We start from the raw sequence: 27479 nt of genomic DNA, 5'->3' as shown, positions 1-27479 counted from the left end.
TGCATACAGAGGAGTTATTTCTAGCTACAAAGAAAAGTCCCATTTATTTTCATGCATATTAAGTGTTAGGTGACTGACAGTCGGAGCACTTCTCTTTGAGCAGCTGTGTTAGAAAATATCCGGTTCTTTGATTAAAAGTCAAAGGTACAAGGCAGTGGACAGAAAACATGAGGACAAAAGTTGCAATTACGAATCATTTGATGTAGTTTGTTCGTTTTTCTTTAACTAACTCATTATCATTACATCGGTAAGCCGTCACATCACAATGGCGCCGATTCAGACTTTCTTCAGTCGTTTCTGTCTGCTGTTCAAACTGCAAAAGCTCCATATAATCACTGTTTATAAGGTTTATAATAACAGACCAGCAACCACCTTGAATCATGAACATTTCTGTAGCTTTCAGTAAGCTTTTAACCAGGAAGTAACATACTGTGTATCACAGCTAAACCTTCAGTCTCCAGTGAGGGCGACTGGTCATCAGTGTTCGTACGTTACTGAACACCTCTATTGACTATCCCAGGGTGCACTGCGATAAGAAACATCCAAACACAGAGCTTAAAATACCATTACGTGCGCCACAAATGCCGAGCGAAAGTTACAACCTGATTAAACATTCAGCAGTTTAAATGAATTCACTTTCAGGTTCTGGATCAGTTTTGGATGAATTCGGTAACTAGACTCCAAAGACAGCTCATGGGCATCAAAGTATTTACACCAAACTGTGGCTCCGCAGGCACAGAGCGGGTTATTCACTCATCTCAGGCTCGGTGGTTCGATCCCTGACTCCTCCTATCCTCCTTGCATGTTAGCTCAGTGCCACTGGTGTGTGCGAATAGGTAAAAAAAAACTAAAAAACAGGATTCCTCAGAATTAAAGTCAAAATAGTTCAACCTAAATGGCCATAACATAAACCTACAATATTGTTGAATCATCCAGGAGAGTCCTGTGTTTCTATGTTGAGGATATCGTTAAAAGAAAACCTTGAAATAGGAACTTACAGTGCAATTTCTATTCTGTTTCACTCAGAAATATGTCACTCATCACAGAAGCTATTTTTTAGGATGAACTTTTCAGCGGTCTTCTCTCTGCTGAGATCCTTTTCTCTCTTCCTTCTTTCAGTTCCACAACACTGGACAGGAGTGTCAAACTCTCTCTCCATCACACTGGCAGCGGTAACCTTCCCTTAAATGGTTCTCAATCTCATTAAAACTGAAGAAGGTGAGTAATAAATGCCAAACTCCTTCACTACCCTAATGCCATTTTTAGCCGGCCGACGTCTGTCCTCCCTCCCCCTCCCTCCCCGTCCAAACCGCTGTGGCCCACAAACACGGGTTGTGCATAAACGCTGTCCTGTAAAACGTCTATTTATTTCGTCTCTCTGTGCCCTTTCACGCTTTTCTCACCCCCCAGGGGTGTCTCGGGGATCAATAACAGCCCCGGCTGTTGAGGGTGCTAAGACCTTTCTCTCTCGGTTTACTTCGGTTTGTCAGAGAAACCCATTCCGCCTCCACCGGTGGTCCCAGCAGGCCTCCACAAGACTGCTTTGGTTTTCGACGCTTTCGGAGATGGGTATATTATTCCCATTTGTGAGGAAATGTGCCCTAGTTTTTGCGGGCGTCTAAACCCCTTTACATCTGCGGGATTGAGATAGGGAAGGTTTCATCCCATGACCAAACGGTTTTTGAATAAGAACGAGAGGCGCATTGAACGAGGGATCTTGAGAATACTGACGTTTCTGTCACATCAAGGATGTCTTTAGGATTATCAGTGGACTGGTGGCAGTGAGACCAACACTTACCTCAAACACAAGAAGAGGAAGAAGGCTATGAGCAGAGCCACCATTGAGATGCAGTGACCCAGGAAGTTTATGATCACAGCTATTTGGTAGTGCATCTTGCCTTTTTTCTGCAGGGAGAAAAGAAACACAGGATGAGTCTTTTGGGTATTTTCCGATTTACAGAAACAATATTTTCAGGATAAAAAAAAGATCCTCTTTTGTCTATTTTTCATTTTTTAGAGCCGACTCCTGCTGGGCTTTTTAAAACGGGTGGATTTAGAAACTTTTAAATGGGGAGGAGGGCAGACTTGGCACAGTTTTTAAGAAGCAATAACAAACTGTACACTGTTTATTCAGTGTAATAAATTAATGCCAAATGAACAACATTAAATATTCTAATAAGAAATAATATCAATAAATAGCTCCAACTCCAAATATCCAACAGCCATGGGCAGATTACGAAGCCCTCCAACCCTCCTACAATGCAGCGAGACACCCAGACTGAGAGACAAGGCGGTATTGTTTGTGCTCCTTTTGTGTCTCTTTGTAGTCGTTTTGCTTCGCTTTGTAGCCATTTTGTGTCTCTTTCTGGATGTTGTGCGTCTCTTATAGTCTTTATAGTCTTGTGTCTGGTCATTTTGCATCTGTAGTAATTTTTCATCTCTTTGTAGTCGTTTTGTGTATCTTTGTAGTCGTTTTGTGTCTCTTTGTGGTCGTTTTGCATCTCTTTGTAGTCGTTTTGAGTCTCTGTGGTTGTTTTGCGTTTCTTTGTGGTCGTTTTGCGTCTGTAGTATTTTTCATCTCTTTGTGGTTGTTTTGTATTTCTTTGTAGTCATTTTTTGTCTCTGTAGTCATTTGTGTCTCTTTGTGATGCAAAATGACACTAACAAGCCAACTACCTATAACCTTGGACCCCATGGCGCCAATCAGATTTCAGCAGGGCCTGTACACCCCCTGGCCACCCCTCTGGCCCCACTCCTGGTTTTAAAACATGAATACTGGGAGGCTTGTGAGCGTGCACACACTCACATATGCAGTAGCCACATGAGGCCTTCTGGTACTACTGCTGTAGCCGGATGTTTTACATAGAACATAGACACATCTTCCTCTGAATTGGTGCCTAAGACCACTGTCTGTGACTCAGATATCCATTGTGATCGGATTTTCCCCACACCAGCAACAGTAATCTCTGCTGTAAGTGTATTTATGTAACCTACTGGTGTCTACGCTGAGATTAAATGTGGGTTTAATCCCTGCCCCACCCGCCCTGAAACACGTCATCTTTCCTATTCACTTTATTTTGGGGCAGCAGCTCAAATCTTTAACTCTTTTTAAATCTATAGTGGACAAATGGCATGGTATCTTAAAGTCAACGGCTCCAACTCTTTCCTTTCTGAGTCATGAATGTATATCAGAGTCTGTATGACGCTTTGTTAAAATACACAGGAACAGATATTTGTGGGACTGGTTTTCTGAAAAACTAGTCCTAATACTTAAACAAGAAAATAGGTTTTTTGTCACTGCCTTCCAAAAAGACTCATATGACCATTACAAAATGAGTCATGTGGGCGTTTTCTGACCTGCCACCTCTGTGGTTTAGGTTTGACGTATTTTAGGCAACTAAAAGTACTTGGTTGGGGTTAGGGAAAGCTCGTGGTCATGGTCAATGCTGTCGTTTTTCTAGTGAAGGCAGAATAATCCTGCAGTGTGTCTATCAGAATGTACATTAAACGATAGGTTTGGATATTTTCTAGTCTATTTTAATACAATACTCACGTGTCATATGTACTATAAAGAGTTATAATCCCTGCTGTAATCATGGCTCTTGTCCATACATTAAGTGATCCTTTCGCAGTGTGACTGTAAAGAGGTTTGCATGCTTCAAACATTTCTGGATAGTAAAACAGCTTATTAACCTTTGTACATTTTGTCGGCACTAACACGACAACGGGAGGCAGTGTGATGCAGCAAGGAGGAGGATGTGACATTTTCACAGAGTGTGGCCATTTAGAAAAGGTATAAACACTTTTGTCTTTAGTTCACTTTTCGTACACCTCTTCCTGAGTGCATCCCGCCGTTTGAGTCAAGCTTTCAGGCTGCAAATCCTAAAAGGATGTTGTCTCTGGCTGGCAGCATTACATCAGACAACTCCCATGTTTTTATTTGAAGAATATTAGCTTTTGCCATCAAACAGAAGATTTGGAGCCCCACAGGTTAGACTGGACAGAACTCTTTTGCTCCTCAAGCTGTTAAAGTAGAGTTTGGGTTTTCAGTAGGCCAGGAGTACGGTGGCCCGGAGAGCTCAATGCACTGCAAATGGAAAAAACGTCTTCACTGATTTGACAGCACATGCACAGCATTTAGAAAAAATGAAAACACAACCAACGGAAAACAACAGAAGTTTTCAGGGGACTTTAAAAAGTGATGAACACACCTGGGACACGCTACTTAATTCAATTATCCATCAGTGTTGGAAAATGAGCAAACAATGTAAGTTTTTCCTTTTTAACATTCTGATTGATTCAGATATTATTTCAGATATTTGGTGTTAATTCAGCATTAGCCTTTTGTTGATTACTAGCTCACCAATTCAAATCTGAATCATGCATTCAGAATGTTTAAACAAAAAACTAAATTAGTTTATTTCTATTAACTGAACACAACAGTTTTTTAACTAATTTCTGTGTGACCTGCAGCGTTTCTGTATTTGGTTGGGTTTTCTGTATTTGCAGCGTTGTGTTGGCAATTGATGTTTTCTTTATTTGCATGTGTTTTCTAAAGTTGCAGTGCACTGAGCTCTCAGGGCCAACGTACAGGAGTCATGTTGCACTGGGTTCTGCTGCATTGCATCCAGCTGATGTGAGTTTATTCTTTTTAGACCTGTGCAGGCTAAGCACTGAATGTGAAAGCAAGGGATGAAAGTGATTGCGCTGCAGCTGTTTATTCGTAACATCTGATGTGATATACTGTACATGTTTGTAGCGCTTGTGTTTGTGTTGTCTGGCTGAATGTTGTGTTTTTTGTTTCGAGCATACTGAACCACAGTCCACATTTTGTAAAGAAATACATTGTCACGTTCAGCCGGAGCTAACATGAGGCTTCAGCAGTCTGAGTTAGACAAATCACGTGGGTCTTTTTGTCCTGGGAGTTGTATTTGTGTATTGTTGGTTTTTTTGTCCCAATAAAGAAACCTAAATGTAACTACCAGGACATGTCCCTCTGCTGCAGTAAAATGCATTTTTTCACCAAACAAGGACTAGATTTTGTCCCCCATCTTTTACAGCGGAGTGATGCTATAAAGGGATCACTTCAAGGGTGGTCAGACAGGAGGAATGATTACAGTGACTAGTTACACTAGATTACACATTGAATTATTACTCTTTCAATCTACATGTGAGCATGTGTGCAGTAATACAGACCTGACAAAATGTGAATCAGTCCTTTACTAGACAAGGACTTGTGCAGGACATAAATCAAGCTAACGGGAGTTTTTAAAATGGATAGCCGAGCTGTGAGTTGAGCCTGAGAGGAGGGGGTGGACGACAAGAGGATAATATAAGACCCACCCACCACTAGCTGCAGGTCTCACAAAATGTGTGGGCCACGAGAGTCAAAACCAAACCTGACTCACTCTCCTTCTATAAGAAACAACAAAGACACTTATCGTATATTTGAGAAAATATCCTCAAGCAAGTCCCAAAAGGAAAAGAGGATTTTTTTTTTTCCTCAAACAAACTTTCCAATAAGCCTTTGATCCACACACTTTCTCTTCCCAGTGGGACCACTGAAGATCCGGTTCAATACAGGCTGAACTTTTAAGAGAAGCTACTTCAACTCCCCCCCTCCTTTTCCCTGATGTCAATCACGCCACCGCTGCCACCCGGTGATTTATTTTATGGCTACAAAAGGAAAAAAAATCAAACACATTTTTAAAAGGTCAGACACTCTATATCCATCTTCTGCAGGGATCGATTGGACATCAGAGTCAGAGTCTCTGAGAAAAAACACTAAATGAAGGGTCTTAGTCCACAACACTGTTTCCTCATGCTCACAGATGTAGAAGTACTAAAGTAGTGCATCTGGTGACCTAATTGACTGGTCAACATGCCTTCACAAGTTTGACAAAATCCTTTAAAGAATAAGGGGATATCGTCCCATGAAAAGACCAAACTTAACAAAGTATTGTCTGTGTATCCAAAGCCTGATAAAACTATGAAATTATTAAAAACACATCAGTGACCCACACCGTTGCACTGGATGAGATATTCCTTCATTACCATGATCAAGGCCAGTTTATTTTGAAATAATCCCACATACTGTTCACCCGTAGCCTCACTCCAGACCTCCCAGTTGGAAAACCAACCAACCCAATCTGAGTTTTGTAGTTGTGATTAAGAATTGTGATGTTGTCTTCCTCTGGCAGAGACACAAAAATTACAACAACATACAGCTTCAAAAATGGTGACAAGGGTGGATGTTGTTGTCGCTGCTATTCAGGTTTTTGAAACTCACATTACAGAGATAACACTTACAGAAAAAGCTCGACATTTAGAGAGTTAGATGAACATTGATACCACTCTCATGTCTGTGCGTTAAGGAGCTTGAGCCAGGAGGCAATTAGCTTAGCCTAGCATAAAGCCTAGAAGCAGGGAGAAACAGCTAGCTGTCAAAAACCACAACCTGACGGTTTTACATTGCTGTTTGTGTGCCTATTAAACAAACAAGAAGCAATGTGTTGATAGTGAGCTTTAGAGGTGCTGGAAGGTGTATTTTTTCACTTAGGACAGAGGCAGGCTAGCTGTTTCCCCCTGTTTCCAGTCTTTATGCTAAGCTAAGCTAGGCGCCTCCTGGCTGCAGCTCCATACTTAGCGTACAGACACGAGACTGGTATTGATCCTCTCATCTAACTCTCGACAAGAAAGCAAATTGTTGTGAAAACTGTTAAGTTAAATGCTCCTAGCAACCGCTAACACAGCTTCCGTGTCGACTGACAATGACCTTAGCAAGACAGATACGAGACTCGCTACAGATTGGTTAGAGGAAAATAAAACGAATCACCACTCCCTGCCAAACAAACAGTGACTAACATGACATGAACACGATATCAGGCTGAATAAATGATGTTAAACGAAATGGCTATTCAGTCTGATGATCAGGCTAACGCACACCGTCCCGCTGCCCCGTCCCGCTGAAAACAGTCCCCAACAAATGCACCGTTTCCTCCTGTTTGAGTAGCGTTTGATAAAAACTACAGTGACCAGCTGTTTTAGGAAATTACTGAGCCTTTTTTAAAGATCTCCACCTTCAGTATTAACGAATAAAGCCACAGGCAGGGTCAGTCATTCCCATCGCATAGGGCAGCAACGGAGTCCCTCCACTCCTGTCTGTCCGGCCTTCTTCTCCACGGTTCCCCAGCTTTGTCGGTGGTGTTGTAGCTCTATCTTGATGGTCCTGCGCCATGTTATTTTGGGCCTCCCTCTCTTTTGTTTAGCCTCTGGGGTCCAATTCAATGCAACTTTGGGAACTGCTGTTCTGAGCACATGTCCACTCCAGGTCCACCGGGGTCTCTGTAATGTTGTATGTATTTCGTCTTGCTGAGCGATTCTGAGAAGGTTGTTGTTTGAGATGTTTGGCCAGAAGATATGCATGATTTTTCGTAGGCATGATGTACGGAAGGTAGATCATTTATGGGCGTTCTGTTCTGTTGTTTTCCAGCATTCTGCTCCGTAGAGTAGTGTTGACAATACGCAGCTTTGGTACATTCAGAGTTTGGTTTTGGAGCTGTATTGGTTAGATTTCCAGATTTGTTTTAGTCTTGTGAATGTTGCATGTGCTTTATTTATCCTGTTGTGAATGTCTTGACTGGTTCCCTCATCGTAGATAACTTCACACACAGGCTAGAGACTCAGAAAGTATTTAGAGACGGACTAACACAGTGTTGGTTTAAGGATGTAGATTGTCTTAAAAATGGAAAAAGAAAACATTCGGACAGAGCATTTTGAAACCTGCACAGGGTTACAATGTTTGTGGAAACTCAACTTTTCAATATTCAGTTTCAGCAGATGGTCAGGCCAAGCAAAACAAACATACTGTGCAACATATTTCCATCATGTAATTTTATATTTCACATACAATGCTTCAAATGTCTACTTGTCACAGCCCGATTCAGGTCAGCGTGTTTTGTCTGAATGCTTTGTCCTCCGTTCAAATCCAAATTAAAATAAGCACTCATCACTATCAAATCTGCACATCACAATGCACCATCCAGGTGGAGGCTAAGAGCATGCAAAAAAACAGCAACATGTGAATGGATAAAAATCTGGAGCACAGCAGGACCACAACAGCAGCATGCTGTTGCTTTCAACCAAAGCCGACCGACTGTGTTTTCTTCTCTGCTTTCACAACTTGCTCAAATCACTGTTGTGGTTTCTTTTGAGGAATTTACAAAATGAAACGCTTTTTGTGTGTTCAAAAGAGAAATAGCTGCAGGTTGATTTGCAGATTTCAGGCTCCCACCTACATATAAAACCAGCCAAGCCTGCACAACTTTGGGCAAGATGACATAAGAGTCGCAGTGCCAGCGCCTGTATAATGCAAATTCAAAATATTCATTGTGGCTTTGAAACAGATTCCTTCAAGCGATGCTCTCGGGCCTTTCATACTACATTCATGGTATTTTTAGCGGTTTTTTTTACTGTAGTGTCCTTTTAAGGCTGCAGGCTCTGAGCAACCAAACCCTGAGTCCATATTTACTATAAATAAGCCTGGAGCAAACCTGCTACACTCATCTCCCGCTGCTAACCTCGCCTTTGTTGTTTGTTTTTGATTTAACGTATGTTTCGTGCTTTGAGGGTCTTCGTGAAAAGCCTCATTAATCAGGATACATGCACACAAGCACCACACACTGACGTCTTACCTCCTCGTGAAGTATGGCCTTACACATGGAGTAGTTCCCCTTCAGCGCCCACGTCCCATTTGCAAGACATTTCCTATAAACATTATCTGCACAGAGAGCAAGACAAGAAAAGGAGAGAAGGCTGTTGTTAAAAGGATTGATTTTTCTCATATTTTCTTCATTTTTTCAAGAGTCATTTTTTATTTTTTGCTTCTTGTTTTTTGGCCTTGTATCCCTGGAAATGTACAAGATGTGTATTCCTGCTCGATTCGTAGTGCCACTGTGACCTTTTCTGCTTTTGAGTCTAATAGGGAGCGATATCATTAGAGGTAGTCTTAAAAGCTGTGATTTTTCACACGTTTGCTGTCAGGACAGTCTACCACCCTCTGCCTAAGCATTGTTACATTCTTTACATTTAGACCCCCGTTTTTATCATCAGTGCTCCACGTTTAACCTGCATTTTCCATAATTTTTCTCACAATCCGTTGACCCACCATATCCTCGTGTCAAGCTGTTCACAGAAGATGTGGGAAAAGAGGAGCAGGTCAGCGAGTTCTTCACATAAATGGGCGATTAATGACAATTTTACTGCAAGCTGTGACACAATTAAAAGGCATTACCATGTCAATCTCTTTCTCCTCCTTTAAATCAAAAGAAAGACTCAGACTGGAGCCGAAACAGAGTGAACCAGTACAAGCGTGTTTATTTCCTACTTCAAAAAATATCATTTCTGCACATTGCTGGATAATGCAACCCAAATAGCAGGGGGTCGGCATTAAGGCTCTGACAAATGATGAGTAAAATTATATTTTTCCATGCAGGCCCGCTGTATCACAGCACACATTTCTTGCCGCATTCACAGGACAGAAATGACAATCTGTAACAAATTTCACATTTGTCATTTCGCATTTATTATTTCTTAAGATGAAGGAAATGAAACCGTCAAATAGGACACTGTGGAGTTGAAATACTGCAAATGAGGCAATTTAAAGTTGAAAGCAGAGATGTCAGAAATATTTTAAAGATTTTATTTATTTTTTTAACATCAGCAGCTGTCTGCAGGGGCACAGGTGAGGCTGCCGGATCTTACAGCCTGTGAATAAAATGTTCAAGGCTAAAGCTCGAGGGTCGGTTAATTTAATGATAAGCACGGATGAAATTAAGTTAGCTCTGGTGCTCGCCATATAATAATGTTAACAGGTTGAAATGATTATGTGGCAGGCACCAGGACTAATGCAACATACATCATTCAGAACAGGTTTGAAGGATCTTCAGGTCAGGTTTTCTGTCAGTGGGGGAAGATTTTGACAATCAGCAGTGAGAGCACGTACGTATGTGTCAGCCAGGTAATCGCTCGTCCTGTACCAAAACATTTTTCACTGAGTTATATGGACAGGTCTGACCCTGATCTCCAGGCGGGTTGTCTTGGGTCGTTAGACGCCTTTTCCAATGACAGTCGACCCGTTTTCAGAACTCGTGGAGAAGCTGAAGTTTGCTGAGCCTTCACTGGCACGGTTAAAGCTGCACTGGTTTTCTCTGCAAGAGGTAACTGTTTTGAAAGCTGTCCAGAAATAATGAATCACAACATCAGTAAGATGGAGAGTTTGTTTGCGTCTATTTTAGGACATATTTGTACTTTGCTCTCAGGAGAGCCAAACATTTAGCCAAATATCGAAAATCTACACTGTCCACATTAAAATTAGTCTGACTCCAGACCTCTGAATTGCTGTCCACATGTTTTTTTCCCCAGCGCTCATTAACGGCTGTTTCTGCGCAGTTGGAAGAACAACCGACCAATCAGAGCTTTGTAGGCGGGATTAAGAATGAGGACGTCATCTTCTTGTGTCAGAAAAATGGCCACAGAAATGGAGGCGTAGATGAGGTCGACGCAGCTGCACAGGCTGTTGTACGTTGACTTACAGAAATAATTATTAATATAATATGCACATGTTCGATCAACATGAAAAAAAAATAGGTTAACGGTTATTGATTACTTTTTCTACTTCTTTTTTGGCATGGCTGTAAACTTGTGAAATTTAAATTAATTCCGTCTGTAAATAATTACATAATCAATTTGGGATAAAACTAATTAAAAACAAACAAAATGGCAATTACTCCCAACAGTAGAAAACAATACAATATAGCATAAAGATTTTCTACAGACTGAAGCTGCAGCTTATTGCGCCCGCTGTTAATTAATAAGTCCATTTAGAGTTTCTGGTTTAACCATTAACATCATAACACAAGACTGACATTTTTAAATGTGCACACCTTGCAGATAAACTCAGTTTTTTTGGAAACATGTATCAGATGTATTCACATCAGTGTTTACGTGGCCTGCGATGGAGGCTGGAGACATTTTTGGGGAGGGCAGGAGATGAAATGGGATTGGGTTGCCTGAGGGCAATAATGTGCAATGAGCTGGGTAAAAATAGCATGTTGACAGTGTAAAGGCACTGTCATCCCCAATCTAGATTACCTAGCTTGTGATAGTCCCTAAACCCCAAACGCAATATCCTAGAGAGCTTTAAAATCTCTGTGGAGAATTATGTCAACGTCAAAAGTTAAGAATGACAAAGTTCTGTAATGGACTGACCAAATAACAGACAGACTTTTTTTGTTTTGTTAAATTTTTGGATTCTTAATGGAGTCTTAAGAATACATATTTCCATTTGAGTCCATAGATGGCAGTTCATTATCAGTATTTTGTCTATATTGGATTTTAAGCTGCATTATTTCTCTTGAGAAAATCCATTTTCTACTATCAGACTTGTGACTGACTGAATTAAAGCTGCTCTGGCAAAAAGACGCACATTTTCTCCCATAATTCTCTCATTTTATTCAAATCAAATTTACATGGCAATGCATGATTGGATAACTTTCCTCTGGGTTCACGGTCGCCAATAATTTGCATGGATTATAGTCAGAGCGATAAAGTCACTTTGTTTAGAGAGCGCACATTTAAAAACCAAAGTGCAGCGCTCATTTTTTTTAAAGAAGGATGGCAAACCAGATGTGTAAAAGCAGAAAAAACAACCAAAAACAAGCAGAGACGTCACAGTCGAGGTCTTCATGCGGAGCCAAAAGCTTGAAGGTGTAAATTGTAGAGCCTATAAATTAAGCAGTATGACCTTGATCTTTCTGGCACTGCACCACAGAGTGATTTATGGCTTATAAACCTATTTATAAATAAACAGTAGACAGTATATATCCTAACATTTTCTAACAAAGAATGAATGTTATTATGGAATAAGCAAATTAAGTCACCTGGTAATAATCCTCTTTAACAGTTTAATGTTCATTTATTTATTTATTTTTTTGCCATTGTTTGCTTCCAGTTTGCATGAGAAGAAGTAAAAGGAGTTTTACGGCTGAAGCAAATTAAGGTTAATTTAATGCCCTGGCACCTTTTCATTATTTGTTAGTTATAGTAGCAGTATTGTTGTAAGGGTTAGTGTTGTTTCCATTTGCTACAGTGCTGCAGTTTGTAAACGCTGTTTATATTTTGGGCTGAAATATGTGGAAAATGTTTGACAATTGAAATAATTTGGAGGAATAGTTTAACATTTGGGGGAATTTGCTTATTTTGCTTTGATTCTGAGAGTGAGATGAGAGGATTGGTGTTAGCCTAGCATAGCATAAAGACAGGAAGCAGGGCAAACAGCTAGCCTGGCTCTGTCCAAAGTGGGAAAAATACACCTACCAGCACCTCTAAAGCTTACAAATTAACACGTTTGTTTAACCGTACTTGAACAGAAATGTAAAAATGAAAACATTCTTTACTATTAGAAAACCTAGTCCAAAAATCAGCTCATTTTGCTGTTTAGACCATTTAACCCATGATAAACAGGTTTAAGCTCAATTTTTCAATGCAAAAATAGTAAATTCTTGTAGCACGATGTGTTTAAATTTGATAGACGTACACTGAAATGTACGCTAACCTGCAGCTCTGTGTGTGACTGTCTTCAGATCAAACACTACGACAGAAGGGTGGTGATATATATAATATACTGCTAAACTACCTTAGAAAAACAGATGGTATATACCTTTTTATGACAAAGAATAAATGTCACTGAATATTGTCATGTTTTTCTGATATTGTTTGCTGTCAGTGTGCATGAGGGAGTTTTACAGCTGAAGTAAATTAAGGTGGATTTAATGCCCAGACAACACAGTGGCAGTATTAGGTTAGGTGTTAGGATTCCTAGTTGTTTGCAGGAGTTGCACGATGCAAAGACTCTTTTCCTTTTGGGCTGAAATATGTGAGAGGCAAATGTTTGACAATTGAAAGCAGCTAGCCTGGCTCTGTCCAAAGTGAAAAACACATTCACTCCAACACCTGTAAAGCTCATTAATTAACAAATGGGAGCTTGTTTATTTAATCCAAACATAAACTGAAATGCAAAAACAACAATTTGTGGTTTTAGGGGGAATTACGTGCTGGAACAATTTCCTTGGCAAACAAGAACGATGATACGATGCACGATGTGCACAGCTTTCAAGTCAAGTCATCACAGTTAGGTTTCCAGGTTTGGTATCATCGTGCCTGTACAGAGACCAAAATCAAAACTTATTGTAACGTGTTAAGTAGTCAAGTTTCCATCCAAATTTAGCATACGTTTTAAACAAATTTACAGAAAATTGGCTAAAGAAAATGCGTATTAATGTACGTTTCCATCCACGACTGTTATGTGAATATTAGGAGTTGGTTCATGGAGATAAACATTCGTGCTAATTCTCAGGTGCCATTAAACCACTGCAAAAGAAGAGGGAGCAACAAGATGACGTCATTAAACCTCAAACGATGGAAAATGATGTAGAAAACAAGACGGAAATACGAGATTTATGTTTGTTTCATGTATTAATTTGAGGAAGGTCACAGTCTCCTCATCGCTCCACACAGACATGGACATTTAAGTCACATGCTTCATGTACATCATGATTTATTCACTAAGCCTCTTTCTATTTTTCTTCGAATTTCTGATGTTTTCACTCTTTTTTATGTGCAAATTCCAAATACAGGTGGATGGAAAAAACACTTACTTGATCTGGAAACCTGTAAATAGGCTTTTGCTGTAATTGGCAAATGGATAAACTGTTGTTAGCCAAGAAATAGTTTCAGAATATAACTCCCTCTAAAGCCATATAATGTCAATTTTACATCATTGTTTATGTACGGGTTAAACCAATGAGATACAGCATGTTAATTAGTGAGCTTTAGCAGTGCTGCTAGGTGTATTTTTTTGACTTTGGGAGAGCCATGCTAGCTGTCTGCTTTCAGTTTTTATGCTAAGCTAGGCTAACCACCTCCTGACTTCAGTGTTCTTAACACGTGACTGATGTCAATCTTCTCATCTAATTCTGGGAAAGAAAGTGAATAAGCACATTTCCCTAAATGTGGAGCTATTCCTTCAAGTGAATGACCTGAGTTGATACAAAAAAAGTGAGTGAATTTACAGCAAACGGACAAAATGTGTTCAGGCCAGCACGTGTGTGGTTTAAGTTGGGACGGAGGCCAGTTCCCGAAGTTTCTTGGAAAAATCCCTCTCTATCTCACTTCATTAAAAGTTACAGGGCGGACTTTCAGTCGCACATGTAGAACATTCAGACATAACATGAGATGAGATTCGTACTGTGCACGTGTTACAGTGCAGCTCACTCAGACTGCAGTGGCACTACTTTATTAACATTCTCCTGCAGTCTTCTAAGGTTGCAGGGAACGAGCCGCTGAAAGCATCGTAAAAAAAAAAAAGGAAAAAAAGCCATTTGAATGGGTGACGAGCTCAAGGTTCCTAAAATAACTGCTGATTTCATTTAGCAACTGCTGCCAAACTGGTCATTTGCCAGCAGTTATATTAACGTCAGACAGGTTTGTCTCTGCAGCATCTTAGACGGCTCACAGTGGATTTCATTGTTTGTAGGGATGTACGCTACAAAGTACATATCAGTTCTAATCTTTGCTTAGTGACCGGCTATTGTTGTTTCTGAATGGGTGTTAAAAACAGCGACTGATCTGTGCCAGGTGCTAAATCCTCCCTGTGGAAACAGGAGCTCTAGGTACATGTGGATGGAACACAGGCATCCTTCCAAGCCCGGGGCTAAACGATCCTCTTTTCATTTCATACTCTACAGGCCGTGCGAACGCACTGCTTAGTAACAAAGATCATTCCACAGAGGACCCTCTCTGTGGCTAAAAAACGCAGAACAGAGCAGAAATGTTGCTGTAATTGTTGCTACGCGAGCAAATATGCTGACCCAAATTTAGTCACACTTACTTAGCACTTCAACACGTCGGATCAATGGCTGCAGCTAAGAAGGATCTTCCTCCTCTGTGCATTTTGAGCTGGGGTCTAATTAAAACCAGCATGAGCAGGGAAGAAAATAACATATTTGCACTAAATGAGTTGTTTTGATTGGGTTTTTTTTTTTTTTGTACAACTGTAGAGCAAAACAGACTGTAAAAATCTGAGCTGTAACATGATGCGTTTACTTCGTTATGTAGGGCAGCCATTGTTCGTGGAAGCAAGTGAAGTCACTGTACAAAGTTCTGTACTGAGGTGCAGATATTATCAGTGTGAGACTTTCACTTACGGATGTCCTGACTCGGTTTTATGATCTTATATTTGATTTGATTCTATATTATTTCCTTCATTGTCCAGCTCACAGAGCCGTTTTAAGCCTGTGTTAACATAAGTGAATCAGTTCAGACGTTTGCAGCTGAATGTTGTTTCTTATAGTATTTTCTATAACGTCCATAGAGTGTCAGTGTGCACGTGTTGCAGGAACATCTGGACAGGATTCAGACACTAGTTAACCTCAGCACGAACTAAATACTGAAGCTTTCAGCCAGCGGCGGCCCTGTAGAGGTTTGGTTCACCTGCAAAATGTCACTGAAGTAAACACAAAGCGAACGCTCCGATCTCATCGTTCACTGAAACTAGAAACAATAAGTCGCGTTGCAGCAGCAGAGTTACGGAAACGCTGAACTTCTTCAAACAAGTTGATTTGCATTGAAAGCAGGTTGAAATATTCATACTACACTGGCTGCTTTTGAAAAAAAACCCTTTTTTTTAAAGAAATAAAACTTTCAGGACTCAGTTTCAGACTAAAATAACTTTTCTTCACTGATGCATCACGTTTCAGAAGTTGATCGTATGTTTTGTATGAAAAATAAGCTGCACAATATGCAACATAACTAGTAACTATAGCTGATTAATGTACAGGAGTAAAAAGTATATTTCCCTCTGAGACGTAGTAGAGTAGAAGGATAAAGTAGCATTAATTAGCAGAGGTGCAGAGAAGCAAAGTAAATTTGAGGTACTTGTAATTTACTTGAGCATTTCCATTTCATGCTACTTTCTACTTCGACTCTGCCACATCTCAAAGGGAAATATTGTACTTTTTACTCCTCTACATTTATCTGACAGCTTTAGTTACTAGTTACTTTATAAATTAAGATTTTTGCACACAAAAATTTAAAAATGCCAAACATTTCATGGTTCCAGCTTCTCAAATGTGCAGATTTGCTGCTTTTCCTTTTAATAACTGTGATGTTTTGTTAATAACGTCGAGCTTTGGACTGTCGGTCGGACACAACGACATTGTCAAGGCGTCACTTTGGGCTCTGGGTCGTTGTGACGGCGTTTCTCACTATTTTCAGAATTTTTACAAACCAAACAATCAATTGATCGATTGATGGAGAAAAGAATCAGCAGATGGATCCAGAATGAAAATCATCATCAGCTGCAGTCCGATACAAACCAGCTCAACCAGCTGCAGCAGCAACATCCTGCTTTACATTAATGCACGAGGAATAATAATCTGATGACAGAATATATAACAGCACAGCAGCCACAGGGACGCTGCACTGCGCCGAGTACTTTTACTTTAATACTTCAAGTACTTTTTCCTGATTATACTGACATACTTTTACTGCAGTAACATTTTCAGTGCAGGATTTAACTTGTGACAGAGTATTTCTACAGTGTGGTGTTAGTACTTTTACTGACGTAAAGGATCTAAAATGCTTCCTCCACTTCTGGAAAAAGGGGAATGAATTCTTGCGTAACTCTTCGTCTCTTCCACAAACAAATCTATTAACTAACAACTCATAAATCCCAAAGTAAGACTGTTTCTAACATGAAGCAGACAGCAGCTATATTACTGCAACTTTCCACATCTCCCAACACTTCCACACTGAAATAATCGTGAGTATTCAGGTGAGCCGTTGTACCTGTGTTCTGAAAACATGCGGCCCTGCTCTTCATGGGAAAGTTTGCTGCCACCTCATTTTCCTTAAAAGAAAAACTCATCCAAACTGGAAACTGGAGCAACTCTTGAGAAATTGCAGGCAGTCTATACAGCGGGGAATAGATGCCAGTTTTCACGCTGGGTGTGTATTCTGGCTCACTTCTGTTTGGCTCTGCAGAATGAGACACCTCGAGGGTTTGCAGAGGACTGCACAGTCTGTTTTGTTTTGGAACGAAGCCTAAAGAGAGAAGAATAATCTACGTTCCGCGTCTTACTTACTGTAGGATCATGTTAAGAAAAAGGTGCACCTTTTTGACTCATCCCATCACTTTAAGATCTTTCCCTTTTGTCTGTTCTGTCTTTGACGTTACCCGTCCACACGCCCACACGCGCTCGTGAATTAATATTCAACAAATGCTCCGCCATGCTCGAGCTCATTCAACAAAAAGATGCATTGCATTCCTTGTGAGTGAGCAGGAGGGTGAGCCGGGGCGAAGGGTTTTGCCACCCCGCTGGCCGCGAGCACTACTCTAAATAAAACTACACCCCTCCTCCTCCTGCCCTTCAGCCTCTATCCACTTTGACTGGCGCAAGACTCGACAACTCACAGCAAGTCGGTGAAGTGGGCATCCACATAAACAAAGTGCATTCACACATTCAGATGCTCCCACACTTTCAGGCACACACACACATGCACACAAACATACATATGAAAATCCACTGGCCTCCCTCTGGGGGCCATTAAGGGAAAGTCAAGCTTGGCAAGAAATGGTGAAGGGGTTTCCGGGTGGGGCAAGACGTGCAACAACAAAGATAGCTATGCCAGGCTGAGTCACGAACCTAGAGGAGGGCGTGCAGCGCCGCGGGCAGCTGTCACGAATCAGCGGCTGAGCGGTCTGGACAACGCCCCCTGGATGTCTGTCAGCCCCTCTGTGCATATGTTTGACAACATGCTGTAATCGTCTGGGAGAGCGTCAAACATATCGAGGAGCTTGCAATGATTAGCGTGATTAGCATGTGTTGATCACTCCAATTAGGCTTCTTTCAAAGCTCCAAGTCTCAGCAACTCAAGTGCATCTGGACTTTTTTTGATCTTTTTCCCACTCATTAGATTTTATTTTCCAATTTGTTTCTTCTCCCATGTAGAAACGAGGCAGAATTATTATGTCAGGTCATGTATTCATTATATTTTTTCAGCACAAATGAGACAGATATCTTGAAGTTTTAGCCATGCATGTGTTAACTATTTACACGGGTAGGCCTACTACTTACATTTTCTTCTTAAAGTAACAAAACTGTTGGAGAATTCGTTTTAGCGATTTTGTTCCTGCATTTCATATATTCGATCTTACAGGTGACTTAAAGGAAAAGTTGAACATTTCGGGTGAAAACCCTTATTGGCTTTCTTGCCGAGAGTTAGATAAGAAGATTGATACCACTCTCATATGTGTCTGTTGAATATGCAGCTACAGCCAGCAGGCGTTTAGCTTAGCTTAGAATAGAGACTGGAAACAGGGGATAACAGCTAGCCTGGCCTGTCAAATAGTAAAAAAAGGTCACCGACATGTTAATTAGCGAGCTGTAGAGGTGCTAGTAGGTGGCGGCAGCGGTCAGGGTGGATAGTGGGCAAAGAAAGAGCCGGACTGTGACTCCAGAGACCGGGGTTTCCATCCAGACTCACGTCTGTGGTTTGGTTTAGGCAACTAAACGGGCATTTTGGTTACGTTAAGGAAAGATCGTGTTTTCAGTTAAATGTTAATAAGCATGTTGTCACTGCTGACCTTTTCTGCATTAAACCAGCCCGCGATCTTTCCCCAGCCTCAACCAAGTGTTGTCAGTGCCTAAACATAACAATAAAAACGTTTAGTAACGTGGAAGTCACTTCGAGCAGATATTTTATTGCAAGATTGGATATTTTTTGGAGGAAAGCTAATTAAATTGTTGTCAGTGACCATTTGACTGACACGTCCAGTGAAGCTCTGCTTGTTGTTCTCAGGTGACAAAAGGTGACCGGACCTTTGAAATTACAAACGCTGCATCTGTAACATCAAATCCCTTCCTAAAACAGTCTTTTATAAGAAAGCTTTTACGCATACTTAATATTTCTTGTGTTTTACCTTTCCATCCTTGTGATTTATATTCTCCCTGTTTTTAACTTTTTAATCTCCTGTGTTTAATGATCTTATTGTTTTTATTTGCTTTCTTATTTCTCTGTAAAGCACTTTGTAACTTTGTTAAGAAAAGTGCAATACAAATAAAGTTGTTATTACTATTTTTGACATTTTTGTGACTTGCCAGATACGTTAATTAACATTTTCTCATTATGTTAATACAAAACGCAATCTGGTCGGTTTCCTCCAAAACATATTTACTGTTACAATTACTTATTACTTATTATTATATGTTTAGTTGTATATAAACATCATTTCTAGGAGACAGTTTTGATTTTACAACACTTAACTTGTGTTTATGGTATCTTATCTTTTTCTGATTTGTAATCACAATCATTGAATTTACAGTTTCTCTGTTTCACGCTTGCTTAAAATGAAATAAAACAAAACAGATATTACTGATTATGTAAACAATATTTTGATGACAGTTACAGAGGACTCTGGACCTGAGGGGTTAAAAAGGAGGCCAGTGATTTATTGATTTGTCCTTTATGATCAGTTTGACTTGTTCTGATGAAAAGATGCACTGAGTGAAACCATGCAAACGCACTTCTGTGGCTCTGCAACTCAATTCGAGGAATTGTCACAATCTAATTTTGGAGCTCCAGCCTGGTACCTCGATCCTGATTCATGGAAGTGCTGTTTCAAAGTATTGCTATTCAGGGCAGCAGCACGTTCAGACACAATGGATGTCTCTGTTTAGCATTTTAAGCAGCAGCAGTTTATTTATAGAGAACATGATTACAAGTACAAATCTGACGTACTTGTACTTTACTTGAGTATTTTCTTTTCGTGCTACTTTCTACTTCTACATCTCAGAGGGAAATATTGTACTTTTTTACTTCTCTACATTTATCTGACGGCTTTAGTTAATTCACAAATTAAGATTTCTGCACAAAAAACATACAAAGAGTTTATAAAATATGATGTTTTGTTATAAATTAAACAACCCAACAGTTTATACAAGTACAGCTGAAACGATTAGTCGATTAATCAGTTAGTCGACTGACAGAAAATTAATTGGCAACTGTTTTGATAATCGTTTAAAAATGCCAAACATTTCATGGTTCCAGCTTCTCAAATGTGAAGATTTGCTGCTTTTAGTTTTAATGATTTCAGTGTTTTGTTAATAGTGTTGAGCTTTGGACTGTCGGTCGGACACAACGACATCGTGAAGGCGTCACTTTGGGCTCTGGGTCGTTGTGACGGCGTTTCTCACTATTTTCAGAATTTTTACAAACCAAACAATCAATCGATCGATTGATGGAGAAAAGAATCAGCAGATGGATCCAGAATGAAAAGCATCATCAGCTGCAGTCCGATACAAACCGGTTCAACATGAGCTCCAGCTCCACCAGCTGCAGCAGCAACATCCTGCTTTACATTAATGCACGAGGAAGAATAATCTGAAGTAAAGGATCTGAATACTTCCTCCACCTCTGTGTAGCTGTTACAGGTTTCTCCTTTTGTAACCTGCCCGCTGCGAATAAAGTTTTGTACTTTTGATGTCTCATGTAAGTGGGTCAGGATGAGGGCAGGGTTGTTTCCTAGCAGATTTAATATTTGTGGGTTTTGAGTCCGGTTCATGACCGCTCATGTTTTCTGGAGCAGAGACAAGAATTCGCATCACTCTTCTTCTTCACTGCAGCAAGTTTCAGAATCTAATTTAAGATCCTTTCACTTGTCTGTAAATCTTTTCGTGGATTTGTCTTTGGCTTTGGAGTTGAGCTGCAGCTGAAATACGTCCCAGATCTCCAGCTTCTTTCTGCACCAACGACTCAGACAAACAGGGAAGCCGACTTCTGCACTCGTGGACCTGAACTCTGCAGTAATCTCCCTCTGGATCTGAGGACAGCAGCTACATCCACTCAGGCTTTTAAGTGCCCGCTGTCTCTGCCCTTGTCTTTCACCTAAAGTCACTTATTATTCTCCTAATACTACTTACACTACTACTACTACTACTACTGCTACTACTTCCTCTGGCTTGTTATACTTTACTGAGATTAGCACTGAAACCGTTTGACTGAGGATGCAGTAGATGCAGTTTGTTATCTTTACTTATTCTCTTGACATTTGAAAGATATGTGACTTTCCTTTGCTTTATGTATTGACTATGTTCTTATTCCTATTAATCTAGCTCATGTGAAATTTATATTTTCACATTTATTTTCTGTGAAATGTCCGATAATGTGCCTCAATGTGAAACATCATTTCAAATGTGATAAATATGTGAAGAAAAGTGTTTTATTATTATTATTATTAGTTTGCAGCAGCAGCAGTAGTAGCAGTAGAAGTGGTGGTAGTAGTATTAGAATTAATATCTTGCCTGTTTCATCATCTTTCATCTAAATGAATCTCTTGTTTTGTTTGTTTGTTTGTTTGTTTGTTTAGTTCCTGATTATCTGTATTTGTAACAAGAGTACAAATATCCTTTTAAAATATATGTATACATATATATCAAAGGCAAATGAAAATAGGTCAAATATAGTAGCAAAATATAATACTAGTTAGTAACATAATCAGCTGTACCGCAACATGCACTTTACAGTCAGTTGCCTGCTGATCAGGATAGTCTCAAGTCTAAACTATGACTCCTTAGAAACCTCTTCAGCTGTTTTTTAATTAAGTTAAAGGTGCTATTTTCATCGAGCAATTAACAAATTATCATGAAATCAGTTATCATGCTTTCCATAATAACAGTAGCATAAAAAAAAAACCATGTAATTATAAATGCTTTAATACTATAATCACCTCTAAGTTTCCTTGATAGAGACCTGGAACTTTATAATAAATAATATTACAATGAAATATATACTGTTGAATATTCAATCTGCTATTTCCAGTGTCAACAATGATAATAATAATCTTTTCTACAAAGAGCACTGTCCTTTACGGCATTATCTCTGACTGACCATCAGTTTTAACGTCTTTTTAGGAAAATTGTTAGCCCTAAATAGAGTCTGCAGTCTTCCTCTCAGGCTAAAATAAGGACAAAAAAAGTCCATAAATCACTATACTACGTGTCCCTGGTGGGAATTACGCCTGTTGCTCAAACCCCAAAAATGACTTAAAATAGAATGGTTTGTGTTCTTGACTACAGACATGAGTGAGGTCTTTTCTGAACGGTAAATGAGTCCGAATTAGTTCACGTGATGCTGTACCAAAACATGTACAACAAAATTGTACGTTTCTTTCTTGCCTAACTTTAATTTGAATTTAATTAATTTCCTTCTTACTTTGCTGTTGTGTTTTGCACTCTTGGCACAAAATAAACAACTTTTGGGATGTTTTACGTGGATAGAATAATTAAGAGTGTTTTTGATAAAGTACGCTAAGTTATTCCAATGATTTCATTACTTCTGGGTCTCTTATCCATTGTCGTACGTCTCATTTTGTAATAGCACTTATTTTTAGAGAAGGTTATCATTGGGAAAAGGCAGCTCGGCTGTTGTAGAACACAAATAAAAATATGAATCCAGAGTAGCTGACAATACACGTCTTTTTTTGAGTACCCGTATTCGTGCACCTACAGTCTTTATCATACTTTTTCAGGATAAAAGACCACAAATCAGCCTCTCAGATACAGATTCTAGGGCCTGGACCACATTGCAGGGTGATAAAACAAAACCAAAGCTGCTTTAATGTTCTTACATATAGAAATATCTTCTAAGAGCAGATATTCCTCCATTTTAGCTATAATTGTGTCTGTATGACGAGTCCAAGGCATTTTCATTATCAAGGACGACACCTAAAGTTTAGTTTTTGGAGCTTTAAAATGGATAAAGATAGTTGAACAGCTGTGTGCACCATGTTAGACAGCAGCAGAAACACAGGAAGTGAGAGGAACTTGATCTCAGTGACCAGTGAAATTGAGGAAACTAATTCGTCACAGTCTGTTCAACCTGCATCTCCACATTCTTTGGTGAATACTTTGGCTTGTGAGGCACGTCAAGCACTCAGATTTAAAGGCAACTCTTGTCTACACCTACACAAAACATCCGGACTCTTAACTACAGTAAAAGCTGAAAAGCGTTTTCAAATAGTAGCGATAATATCGAACATGTGCTTGTGGTTAAAATGAGTCGCTTCATTTTGTCGCAGGAATGTGGTGAAATTAGCAGAGAAGCATCAGAACTCGCGGGAGAAATATTAGAAATAAAGTAACGTAGAATCAGAGGTGGAAAGTACCTACATTTATTCAAGTACTGTACTTTAGTATCATTTTGAGGTACTAGTACTGTTTTGGAGTATTTCTGTTTTCTAGTTTTTGGAATTGCTCCAGTTTGGATGAGTTTTTCTTTTAAGGAAAATGAGGTGGCAGCAAACTTTCCCATGAAGAGCAGGGCCGCATGTTTTCAGAACACAGGTACAACGGCTCACCTGAACACTCACGATTATCTCAGTGTGGAAGTGTTGGGAGATGTGGAAAGTTGCAGTAATATAGCTGCTGTCTGCTTCATGTTAGAAACAGTCTTACTTTGGGATTTATGAGTTGTTAGTTAATAGATTTGTTTGTGGAAGAGACGAAGAGTTACGCAAGAATTCATTCCCCTTTTTCCAGAAGTGGAGGAAGCATTTTAGATCCTTTACGTCAGTAAAAGTACTAACACCACACTGTAGAAATACTCTGTCACAAGTTAAATCCTGTATTCAAAATGTTACTGCAGTAAAAGTATGTAAGTATAATCAGGTAAAAGTACTTAAAGTATTAAAGTAAAAGTACTCGGTGCAGTGAAACGTCCCTGTGGCTGCTGTGCTGTTATATATTCTGTCATCAGATTATTATTCCTCGTGCATTAATGTAAAGCAGGATGTTGCTGCTGCAGCTGGTGGAGCTGGAGCTCATGTTGAACCGGTTTGTATCGGACTGCAGCTGATGATGCTTTTCATTCTGGATCCATCTGCTGATTCTTTTCTCCATCAGTCGATCAATTGTTTGGTTTGTAAAAATTCTGAAAATAGTGAGAAACGCCGTCACGACGACCCAGAGCCCGAAGTGACGCCTTCACGATGTCGTTGTGTCCGACCGACAGTTCAAAGCTCAAACTTATTAACAATAAATTACAGTTATTGAAAGGAAAAGCAGCAAATCTGCACATTTGAGAAGCTGGAACCATGAAATGTTTTTACATGAAAAATGATGAACTATTATCAAAACAGTTGCCAATTAAGTCAGTAAACTAATTGTCACAGTTTTGAGTTTTATTTTGTAATATTCTCCCTCCCTCTTGTGTCTGGTAGTTTTGCTTCCTGTCTTTGATTGCTTACATTGTTTTCACCTGTGTCTCGTTGTCTCCCCTACCTGAGTGTATTAAGTCTGTGTGTTTCCTTTGTTCAGTGTCAGATCGTCGTCGTTCCATGAAATGAAAATAGCAATACTCGAGTAAATGTACTTAGTTACTTTCCACCACTGACTACAATCATCTGACAGCTGGAGTTACTTTACAGATTAAGATTTTACATACAGTCACCCTTTAAAATTATGATGCATTTGTTTCCTGTCAAGTCATTTCAGTTTGTTACGGAGTCCATTTTTATTTTCTCAATCAGTGCAGTAAGAATATTGCTGTTTTCAGTGCAAATCAGTTTGTTTCAAGTGTTTTTATGAAATCGTGTTCAAGATAAGTCAGTTCTTACAGGTTTATTTGCATTAAAAGCACGCTGAAATACTCTTAGTGCACTAACACTAACTTTTTTCACTTTTTTTTAAGAAAATAAGGTCTTTAGGAGCAGATTCTAGCCAGCGTTGTCTTCAGAGGATTGGGGCTTTTGCACTGTTAGAGAATGAACTGTACATAAAGCAGTTAAAACTAGCTCCACCTCCACCAGCTATAAAACCCAGTATTAACAATCTAATAATACTAATATATATGTGTAACACTACTGTATGAAATGAGCCATTCTACAGTACTTTTACTTTTAATACTTTAAGTACATTTAGCTGATAATACGTCGTACGTTTACTTAAGATTTAAAGGAGTATTTTTACATTCTTGTATTACAACTTTTACTTCTTCCACCACTGGATACTGTTGTAAAGTTATTAATCAGTTGAGCTCAGGGGATGTTTGCTTACGGATTTGCATATATTATCTAAAATAAGCTTCTATTAGTCCAGAAAGATGGCGCTGTGCTCAGTGGGTGAATCCTGCAGAGCTGGAGAACACTGGAGCTCTTCAAGAAAAACAGCTGAAATCTTCAAACTTCGATCTCACACGTAGAGGCCCTGAAGTTTGCTCTTCATGTCTGACGCCGGGCTCATGGAGAACTTGAAGTAGAAAAGCTTTAGTAAAATTTCAGAACGCACTAAAGTACAATCTCTCCTGCAAAAACCTGAAGAAGCAGCCCGGAGTGTGACACGGGTATTTACCAATGGTGGAAAGTAACAAATGTGAGGAACTTACTTGAGTATTTTCATTTCATGCTACTTTCTACTTCTACTCCGCCACATCTCAGAGAGAAATATTGTACTTTTTACTCCACTACACTTATCTGACAGCTGTAGTTACATTTCAGATCAAGATTTTATACGTCAAACATGTGATCAGTTTATAAAATATACATTTTTAAAGATGAAACTGCCCAACAGTTTATATAAGTTAAAACAACATTCAGATGCTGGTTGGGTGGTAATGACTCAGGAATAAAATTCCAATAATAAATATATATAATAAATGTAACACTTTGAATGGAGCCATTTTGCATAATGAGTACTTTAACTTTTGATACTTTAAGTACAATTTGCTACTAATACACGGGTTTGAGTACTTTTTCCACCACTGGTTTTTGATTCTAATCAATTTGATCAATTTAAAAAAGCTACTAAAACGCATTAATCAGATACGCATTTCAAAGATGCATTATAAAGCTCAAAGTAAATATATATATATATATATATATATATATATATATGTATATATATATATATACATAGTGATTCTTATTAATACTGTTTCCTTCTGTCTTTAAAGCTATAATTAGGGATTCACGGGAAACTACATAGAAAGCTGCTTAAAGTGCGTTTTCTGCTCCTTAGTGATCGATAAACGGGTCATTTCTAACGATTAAATCGTTATTAGCGTCACCATCAGCAACCTCAGGTGTCACCGAATCAACCAGGACTCTTAAGGATTACAGCTTTAAATGATGAATTTTTAAATAATCCAAAAATGAAAAGCTTTTAAATTATTTAGGTTTATCCATTGATTTATCTGCTCATCATGTTCCTCCACAGAAAGGGAGTCTGCGGCCACGCCAGCAGCTTTCAGCTAAACGCTAAAGTCAGCATGCTAACAATGTCGATGCTAACATGCTGATGCTATATAGGTATAATGTTCACCATCTTAGTTGATCGTGTTAGCATGCTAACATTCGCTAATTAGCACTAAACAAAGTACAGCTGAGGCTGATGGGAATTATTCATTAGTTTTGCAGGTATTTAAATAAATATTTTGACCTGATGGCGGCGCTAGATAAAAAGTGCTTTACTTAAGTAAAAGTATTAGCAACAAAACGTACTTAAATTATCAAAAGTAAAAGTACTCATTAGCTAGCAGAACGGCCCCTGTCATTGTAATGCCGCAGTATCATATACTATATTATCGGATTATTATTACTATTAATGTTGTAGCTGGTCGAGGTGGAGCTAATTTTAATTACAAGACTTTATATACGTTATTTGGTAATTCGACCCTTAAGAATACATCGTTTTAGAAACTCATTATAGGTTTTTTTTATATGAAAAGTAACTAAAGCTGTCAGATAAATTTGGTGGAGTGAAAAGTACAATATTTCCCTGTGAATTGTAGAGGAATAGAAGCATAAAGTAGCTTAAAATGGAAATACTCAAGTAAAGTACAAGTACATCAAAATTGTACTTAAGTACAGCACTTAAGTAAATAAACTTAATGACTTTCCAGCACTGCATCAGACTCATTTTGACTGTTTGTGCTGCTTAGTGTTTGCTGAATAACGTGATTGTGAAAGAAAACTCTCACAGAGCCTTGTGTTCACATTAGGCGTCCTTAATGTAACAGGATCCCATCAAACTGGTCCTTCAGCTCAATGTGATGAATATAAGACCTTGAGGAGAATTAGTCCTAATTGACGCCTATGAAGCGTCTGAAAGGTCACAGTGTTTGTCTGCCTTTTGAAATAAACAGAACTGTGTGCAGAAAAATGCATTTTCTGAACCATTTAGCTAATGAAATGACAGCAAAACAGCTCAGGTGTCGGTGCTTCGTTACACGTTCTTCCTTTGCCTCTTCTGACCTCATCGGTGAACAATATCAAATATTTAATGACGATTAATAATAAACTCGTGCTAAAACCGCACCTTGGCATTTGTAATCCATGACTTCCAATTCAGTAATAATATCATAGAGGA

The 27479-nt window shown here is 39.2% G+C and overlaps 1 protein-coding gene across 2 annotated transcripts in view; it reads right to left on the bottom strand.

Moving 5' to 3' along the window:
• The window catches only part of LOC122867879 (corticotropin-releasing factor receptor 1-like), a 60907-nt gene that overhangs the window by 17052 nt on the left and 16376 nt on the right, over positions 1 to 27479 (bottom strand). For both annotated transcript variants that reach the window (XM_044179285.1, XM_044179286.1), the window contains exons 5-6: positions 8694 to 8779; positions 1799 to 1905 (exon numbers count right to left, since the gene is read on the bottom strand). In XM_044179285.1, coding sequence (XP_044035220.1) covers positions 1799 to 1905; positions 8694 to 8779 — 193 coding nt within the window. The remainder of the gene's footprint in view (positions 1 to 1798; positions 1906 to 8693; positions 8780 to 27479) is intronic.

The sequence above is a fragment of the Siniperca chuatsi genome, linkage group LG20, assembly GCF_020085105.1.
Source record: "Siniperca chuatsi isolate FFG_IHB_CAS linkage group LG20, ASM2008510v1, whole genome shotgun sequence".
In the NCBI taxonomy this organism is placed as follows: domain Eukaryota; kingdom Metazoa; phylum Chordata; class Actinopteri; order Centrarchiformes; family Sinipercidae; genus Siniperca; species Siniperca chuatsi.
Note: the sequence above shows the minus strand (reverse complement) of the source record. Positions and strands in the feature narration are given on the sequence as shown.